The following is a 7,822-nucleotide window of genomic DNA, read 5'->3' on the forward strand; positions in this document are numbered from 1 at the left end:
TTTTATGAATTTAAATTTTATAATATTATTAGTTTTAAATTTCCAATTTTTTAAATTTATTAATATCAAAAAATATATAAAAATGCAAAATTAATTTGTAAAAAAAAAAGGGTATATACCGACGGACAACGGTCGTCGGAATATACCGACGGACATATATCCGTCGGAATTTACCGACAAACTCATTTCCGTCGGAATATACCGACGAACGTGGTTCGTCGGTATATTCCGACGACAGATGTCCGTCGGTAAATTCCGACGCCTACAGTTCGTCGGAATAAACCGAGGAACCACGTTCGTCGGAATTGTAGTTTTCCGATGAACTCTGGTCTCGTGTAGCCGCATCGTAATATCGTCGGAAGTTCGTCAGAATGACGTTTCTTGGTATTCGTCAGAAAGTCGTCGGAATTTCTGACGAAATTCCGACGAATTTTTTTTTTCCGACGAAACGATACCGACGGACGGGTTCGTCGGAAATTCGTCGGAATAGACCGATTCCGACGAATTACCGACGATTTCGGCCATCAGAATCCCCCTGTTTTCTTGTAGTGATGGGCTTGGTTATTTTTTTGTAAAGCTCAATTAAGGCCTGTTATTAAGCCTAAACATCCTAGTCGTATCATGAATGAGTAATTCAGGCATCTATATGTACACCAAGATCAATCATGTCAACAAAAATTATGAAGAGACATCTCTACGTTGTGACAAAGACTAGTCTTTGTACTCTGATTTGAGGACCCACACCGAACCGTTTGGATCCTTACGAAGCGTGGCAATCTCCTTCAAGAGACTCTTAAACAACGGTACGTCCTTAGCAGGAACTCTGTCCGAGAAATGGTTGACAATGCTGCTCGTGTCCGTGCTTCCGCCTTTTCGCTGTACAAAGCTGCATATCTGTCGGATCAAGACCTCTGGCTGCAACGAACCTACTCTGCTGCTTGAACTCAAAGAAGACTGTGTCTGCTCAAGGCCAACGCCAATGGCTTGTTCTCTGCTTCCGCGGATTTTGTTGAGAAGCTCTGCGGAAGAGGGTGCTTTGCCTGAAGATAGACCCGCGCTTATACCGTTCTTGACAGCTGATGATTTGTCTGCTGTGGTTAACCGGGAGTTCACGGTTGATCCGAATCTCCTCCGTACAGATGAAGGTGCACCTGCACAGCCAGATCTTCCCGTCCATGTGGGCACTGAGATGCTTTCGCGGCTACGCAGCATCCGCGATTGGCGCAATGCTTCCGCAGCTCTCTGCGCCACTTGAGATGCCTGGTGTTCAAGTCTCATCTTCTCTTCCTCATCGTTGGCGTTAATGATGGCGTCGTGATTCACAGCACTCTGAATAAAAGATGCAAGTAGTCAAGTAGAGTAAACTTTAACTCCGAAGAGGAAAACAATCGACAAACTTACATGTATTCCATGCGCGTCGAAGAGACTCTTTAAGATATTTGTCTCTTCATCCACTGGCTCGCCATTGGTTTCCGCATCTTTCTCTCCTGAGAGTTCTTCTGCTGCATCGTGAGTATCAAGTTGTGTAGTGGAATCGGTTGTACTTGTATTCTCTGTTTGAGCTCCTACGATGTTTATATCTTCAGACAGCTGACTGAATATGTTAGAGGTCTCGGTGGAGGCGTTGCTATCACCATCATCATTCAGGATGAAAAGATCTTTCATATCCCTAGCTTTGAAGAATCTTCTCTGCTGTGGATTCTTGAGGATCCTATTGGTGAGAAAATGTTTATATATCTGTCTATGATATACTTTCTCCTCAATTGTCCCCCGTGTGATCAATCTGTAAACAGTAACATCCTTCTTCTGCCCTATACGCCAAGCACGTTCCCTTGCCTGCATATCATTTGAGGGATTCCAATCCGGGTCGAAGATGATGACTCTATTCGCCCCAGTCAAGTTTGTTCCCAAACCACCCACCTTCGTTGTCAGAACGAAAACAAACACATCATCTGAGTTATTAAACTCATCAATCAACGCCATCCTCTGTTTCACTGGCGTAAGACCATCCATCCTCCGGTAACTATACTCGTTCGCAACCAAGAAGCTCTCAAGGATGTCAAGCATTTGCTGAGTCTGCGAAAACAGAAGTACACGGTGTCCTTGCTGTTTCCAGACCTTGAGAACTTCCGCAACAACCTTCATCTTCCCGCTGCGTTCTGGATTCCCGTAATCTGGGTTCTGGTGAGAGTGTTCTCTCTCGAGTAGATCAGGGTGGTTGCATATCTTACGCATCACATCGATCCCATACAAAGAGTTCTTGTTGCCGTCAAAAATATCTTCTACCTCTGAGCTAGCAAGGAACGCCCTGTAGGTAGACCGCTGCTCCACAGTGAGGCTGCAGAAGAGAACATGCTCAGTCTTTTTTGTGAGGTGTGCGTTCACATCAGCCTTCATTCGGCGGAGGAGGTATGGCATGATCAGATCACGAAGAACAACCGCACATCTGTACATTGTCAAGAATTGTTAGAACACAAACTGTGAAGATACTTAAGTGATTCAAAGAAAGACCAGGTAATCAATCACCTGTAGGCTGTTGACACTTGCAAGGGAGAAGCATTGGCGTAGCCACCCACAGTTATGGGAACAGAGAACTCAGCCTCAAACACGGGTAGGACTCCCAGTTTTCCCGGGAAAACAAAATCGAACAAGGACCAGAGTTCTGTCAGTTTATTCTGGATTGGTGCCCCAGTCATAATAATCCGATGGACGGTCTGCAACTGTTTGCACACCAAAGTGATTTCAGCATTTGGGTTCCGGATCCGGTGGCCTTCGTCCAGTACTGCATAGCCCCACTCAATATTGAGCAGCTTCTCACCATGCAGCCTCAATTGCTCATATGTGGTGATGAGTAGCCCCGAATCAGAGTTTAGAACCCGGTTTATCAAAGAACTCCATTTCTTCGTGTTCCTAGACTTCTGCTCATGATCACCGTCGACTGAACCTTCACTATCATAATCGCTTTCAGAGGCATCGACTCGTCCTTTGCCGCCATTTGAATCTTTTGCCGAGTCATGGAGTATTTCCACGTGAAAATCCGGGTACCATGTCCGTGCTTCTCTTCTCCATTGACGCAAGAGTGTGACAGGACATATGACAATACTCGGTTTGTACATCTTGCTGAAATGCAAGGATCCGAGAAAAGATAAGACCTGCACAGTCTTACCAAGACCCATCTCGTCCCCGATAATGCCACCAGCCTTTTGGCAGTGAAGTTCCCAGAGCCACTGCACCCCTACTCTTTGGTAATCAAAAAGTTTAATAAATATGCCTTCGGGAATGTTTAATCCGCCTTCAAGCGGTACAGAAGATTTCTCGCTGTCGTCTACCTCATCAAAATCATCTAGATATTCTTCCTCACAACTGGACGTGGCCGAGATTCTCCGTTCATCTTCTGCAACATTGCAAAGGAAATCAACATGATACCTATTTTCTTTACACTGACTCAAATGAGGAAAAAGAAGCATATGCTGAATATATCAATTCAGAGCATTGCGTATATCACGACCTTATCTTTTCCAAAAGCATTCGCTCAAATTACTAGCAACTAAATTCACAGGTTCAACCAGCAATCTATAAATATGTACATTTAGATCACAATATCATCAACCATACCATTTTCTTGAAGACTAGAGTCTTCGTTAGAAATCCGCTTTGTCCATTTCCTTTTAGGCAAAGGCCGTTTCTTTTTGCCTTTCCCAGCTTTACTTTTCTTTGCATCACTATCCGAAGAATCATTAGTCTTGTAAAGCTTTCTTAGCCTTCTAAAAGGAACAGGGGTCGCTTCAAGCTTTGGCAAGTCCTGTGCATCAAGTAGCTTGGTCGTTGGGCGAGCTTTTGCAGCCAGCGACATTGACTGGACAGCTCTATCAATACTGCTAGAGTCCTCATTATCATCTTCTCCTTCAGGTAGGTTACGCGTGTTCGACGGTCCAGGTTGTTGAAGTCGGCGTTCAAAACCCTCGAGCTTGTGAAAAGGAGTTAAGATTCCTTTCCTAACCAGTTCATCTCTTTCCTAGACACAAACAGCTTTAAATTAGTCACTATATCCATATATCTTTACAGTAATCAGGTGAAATAGATCAAACCTTTATCTACACGTACCGTTTCAACAAAACCTGCAGAAGCAGCATCAAAAACGGCATCAAAATCCGTATCCTCATGAAACGACACCACTTTCACCTTCTTCCCTTCTCTCTTGCTCGGTTTCCGAACCTCTTTCAACTTCCTCTTAAGACTAGGCTCTCCCTTCACCAAATCTCGCAGCATATCACCGCGATCAGCACCACCAGAAGTGCCGCTCTGACCATGTAAACCGGAGAGTTCCTTTTCAAGCTCATTTTTCCTCTTCCCAAGGCTTCTAAGACGGTCTTTAGCAAGAGCATTCTGAAGTACAGAGCCACTCTGCAACCCATCCTCCTCCTCCGCTTGCTCAACAGTTGATGCAACAGCATCTATCTCAAACTTCACAGCTCTCAGTTTATTCAAAAGCTCGCTCTGGCTTGGTGGAAGTAGATTGGTTCCTTCCAACCGCTCCTCCACACTCTCATCGTTATCAAGCTTCTTTGTAGCCTAACAAAGATCAATGCTATAAGATAAAGACTCAAAAGCTTCATGGATTCAAAATCACAGAGGTAAGACGCAGTACCTCATCGAGTATCGTCTGTTCGATATCTGCAGGATTAGCAGATGTCACCCCTAAGCTACTCAAAAACATATCCTCTTCTTCCTCCATTGAATCACCTTCTCAACTATAGGAATCTTATCGCATTTGCATTCCTCCTCCTTGTTACAGCATCAACTGAATAGTGAATACACATAGCCTCTAAATTCTCGCAATCAATCCCACAATTCCATGAAATAATCAATCATAGAAACTTTTTCCCGGAATATCAGAAACACTAACCCAGATTCCCGGAAAATTTCCCAGAATATTGAAAGAATTGTTAGGGTTTCGATCGAGCTTCGTCTCTTTCTCGTCGTCGGTCAGAGATGGTGGCTGCGTTACGGGTCCTCACGCAACCTTTTTCTCGCTCGGCCGCGTGATAACAACTGATAAGTAGTCAAACCGATCACCGTCTTTGTGATAAGCGAGCAAAAGCCCACATAAGCCCATTTTTGAAGCCCATAACCAAAGGTTTTTAATAAACTACGTCCCTACCACGTGACTTGGCACGTGTTTTCTGAATATTTTCAAATATGAACTATTCGGGCCAGGGCCAGGCCCAGTGAGAAGGTTTTAGGCCCATACCTTTCTCTCTCTCTCTCTCTCATGATTACTGGGTCAATGCTTTTCGTTGCAGAAATCGATTGGCGTCGTCCACCTTTGATTTTGGGAATGTGACAAATCTCAAACATGGGGATGTAGTTTTTGTCGATTTTTTTTCTGATGAACTTCTGTCTGGTTTATTACATCTTCCGGCGATTCAACTCTTCTTCCACGGCGGCATTGGATGGTTCCTTTCTCTGACGCAGGAGAGAAAGAGAGAAAGGTGAGATTGTGTTTGGTTGACTTGTTTTCGATCTCAGATGGGTATTTTATGCAGCAAAGTCTTAGGGGGCATAGATATATAAGACCTTACAGAATTTTGAAACAGGTGTTTAGGGTTCTTGTCTGAATGGACTTGAAAATGGATAATGTAATCGGTGGCAAGTTTAAGCTTGGTCGGAAGATCGGCGGTGGCTCTTTTGGAGAGCTTTTTCTTGGTAAAAACTGTTTCTCTTTGATCCGTTGTAACCTTTTTGATTTAAATCTGATTTATTGGAAATGTTTTTCAGGAGTAAGTGTGCAAACCGGAGAAGAGGTCGCTGTAAAGCTGGTATGATTCGAATCTACCTTCTTTATTCATCATGTGATTTAAGATCTCTTTGATTTTCATATTCATGCTCTCTTAGTTTGAAGGAAAGGCTAAAAATTGAATCTTTTTAAAACTATTATTGTGGAAACTTTTGAAGGAGCCTGCGAAAACTAAGCATCCACAACTTCATTATGAGTCCAAGATTTACATGCTCCTACAAGGAGGAAGTAAGTTTGCATCTCTTACATGATGATAAACATGATTGAACCGAGCTCATCTAAATTTTGTTTTTATGTGGTGAAGCTGGCATCCCCAGCCTCAAGTGGTTTGGGGTTCAGGGAGACTACAATGCGATGGTCATTGATCTGCTTGGTCCGAGTTTGGAAGACTTGTTCAACTATTGTAATAGGAAGCTCACTTTGAAGGCTGTTTTGATGCTTGCGGATCAACTGGTGAGTCTATCAACTTTTGCTGCGTTCACTTTGTTAGTGTAAGGAGTTTTGGAGTTCCAACTAAAAATGTTGTTGACCCTAATTGTAGATTAGCAGAGTTGAGTATATGCATTCAAGAGGATTTCTACACCGAGACATAAAACCAGACAATTTCTTGATGGGACTTGGTCGCAAAGCAAACCAGGTTGCTTTTTTCTTTCTCTACACTTTCTTTTTCGGTGGGTTGTTACCCACTAAGTTATGTTAGATTCCATTTTCTCTCTCTTGGTTACTGTTGGTATGGTTACTGAACATAGGTTTCTACTTTTGCTTTATTTAATCATTTCCTGAATAATATGTATGTAGGTGTATGTCATTGATTTTGGCCTTGCAAAGAAGTATAGGGATCTCCAAACACATAGACACATCCCCTACAGGTGATTTTTATGGAGAGCTTTTCATGTGCTTGTCCGTATATTTCTTACTTGAATACTTACATATTACTCATTAACAGAGAAAACAAGAACCTTACGGGCACAGCTCGGTATGCTAGCGTCAACACTCACCTTGGTGTTGGTAAGCAAACTCATACAACCACTTGAGCATCTACTTCAAAGCTGTGTATACTATTTTTTTAGACGTGTGCTCGGTTGCATATTTATGGCAGAGCAAAGTCGAAGGGATGATCTGGAGTCTCTTGGTTACGTGCTCATGTATTTCCTCAGAGGAAGGTTATACATGCTGATCCTTTTTTGTCTGATTTAATCTTTAGTTTAGACTTGCTTGTTCTGATTTTTCTGGGATTTCTGTGTTCAGCCTGCCATGGCAGGGACTAAAAGCTGGCACAAAGAAGCAGAAGTATGACAGAATCAGTGAGAAGAAAGTTTCAACTCCTATAGAGGTATGTATTGTGGAGTTAGATCAGCTATCTCATTGTCACACAAAATCACAAGTTAATTGTTTGTTCTTGTAACAGGTCTTGTGCAAGTCCTATCCACAAGAATTCGTATCATACTTTCAATACTGCAGGTCCTTGCGATTCGAAGACAAACCAGACTACTCGTATCTAAAGAGGCTATTCCGGGATTTGTTTATCCGCGAAGGTTTGTGGTGTTTCAAAGACTGATCTTTGCTTTGTTTGATATAAAGTAACGTAGCTCGTGCCAATGTTTCACGCTTATGAGAACAAAATTGATTCACAGGTTATCAGTTTGACTATGTATTTGACTGGACTGCACTGAAACACCCTCAGAGTAGTTCTAGCTCCCGGTCCAGCTCACACGGAAGGGTGAGTGCACTTGCCCTTAAAGTTCTTTCTTTATACACTTTGATCCTCACTATTTTTTTTTCCTTCAGCATCGTACGGGTAAACCAGTTGCGGCCGCGGGACCGTCTGCTGAGAAACCTGAAAGGATCTCAGGTAATCATTTACCTTTTTCCAGAGTTAGAAACATGTCTACCAAGGGCCTGTTTGTTTCTCCATCTGGATGAGCCATTTGGATGAAGATGAGAGTTTCGTTTGTTTAGGCACTAAAAGTGCAACTCATTCAGATGGATCATCCGGATGACTTTTGGAAATTTAGGCTTAATTTT

The 7,822-nt window shown here is 42.8% G+C and overlaps 2 protein-coding genes across 7 annotated transcripts in view; one reads left to right on the forward strand and one right to left on the reverse strand.

Moving 5' to 3' along the window:
• Nucleotides 1–582: 582 nt before the first annotated feature.
• On the reverse strand, nucleotides 583–5,054 carry LOC106305786 (protein CHROMATIN REMODELING 8). Of its 3 annotated transcripts, none has more exons than XM_013742170.1 (7): nucleotides 4,907–5,054; nucleotides 4,649–4,785; nucleotides 4,105–4,572; nucleotides 3,616–4,015; nucleotides 2,527–3,394; nucleotides 1,402–2,446; nucleotides 583–1,329 (listed from the first exon to the last, which is right to left on the reverse strand). In XM_013742170.1, exons 2-7 carry the CDS (start codon nucleotides 4,733–4,735, stop codon nucleotides 712–714), a joined length of 3,486 nt encoding a protein of 1,161 aa, XP_013597624.1. In that variant the 5' UTR covers nucleotides 4,736–4,785; nucleotides 4,907–5,054; the 3' UTR covers nucleotides 583–711. The 3 variants fall into 3 exon arrangements, with proteins under 3 accessions (XP_013597624.1, XP_013597623.1, XP_013597622.1); XM_013742169.1 differs by having other exon boundaries at nucleotides 4,649–4,801; XM_013742168.1 differs by having other exon boundaries at nucleotides 4,649–5,054.
• A 233-nt stretch (nucleotides 5,055–5,287) lies between these two features.
• LOC106305787 (casein kinase I-like) overlaps nucleotides 5,288–7,822 on the forward strand; it is a 4,709-nt gene continuing 2,174 nt past the window's right edge. The window contains exons 1-13 of one of the 4 annotated variants that reach the window (XM_013742175.1): nucleotides 5,291–5,492; nucleotides 5,585–5,706; nucleotides 5,779–5,819; nucleotides 5,956–6,025; nucleotides 6,102–6,250; nucleotides 6,339–6,434; nucleotides 6,596–6,666; nucleotides 6,744–6,805; nucleotides 6,897–6,960; nucleotides 7,046–7,130; nucleotides 7,206–7,332; nucleotides 7,432–7,517; nucleotides 7,586–7,649. In XM_013742175.1, the coding sequence (XP_013597629.1) occupies nucleotides 5,619–5,706; nucleotides 5,779–5,819; nucleotides 5,956–6,025; nucleotides 6,102–6,250; nucleotides 6,339–6,434; nucleotides 6,596–6,666; nucleotides 6,744–6,805; nucleotides 6,897–6,960; nucleotides 7,046–7,130; nucleotides 7,206–7,332; nucleotides 7,432–7,517; nucleotides 7,586–7,649 (1,003 nt within the window). In that variant the 5' untranslated portion in view covers nucleotides 5,291–5,492; nucleotides 5,585–5,618. Of the gene's footprint in view, nucleotides 5,493–5,584; nucleotides 5,820–5,955; nucleotides 6,026–6,101; nucleotides 6,251–6,338; nucleotides 6,435–6,595; nucleotides 6,667–6,743; nucleotides 6,806–6,896; nucleotides 6,961–7,045; nucleotides 7,131–7,205; nucleotides 7,333–7,431; nucleotides 7,518–7,585; nucleotides 7,650–7,822 lie in introns of all 4 variants that reach the window. The other 3 variants (XM_013742174.1, XM_013742173.1, XM_013742172.1) reach the window with 3 other exon arrangements.

The sequence above is a fragment of the Brassica oleracea genome, chromosome C7, assembly GCF_000695525.1.
Source record: "Brassica oleracea var. oleracea cultivar TO1000 chromosome C7, BOL, whole genome shotgun sequence".
Classification (NCBI taxonomy): Eukaryota; Viridiplantae; Streptophyta; class Magnoliopsida; order Brassicales; family Brassicaceae; genus Brassica; species Brassica oleracea.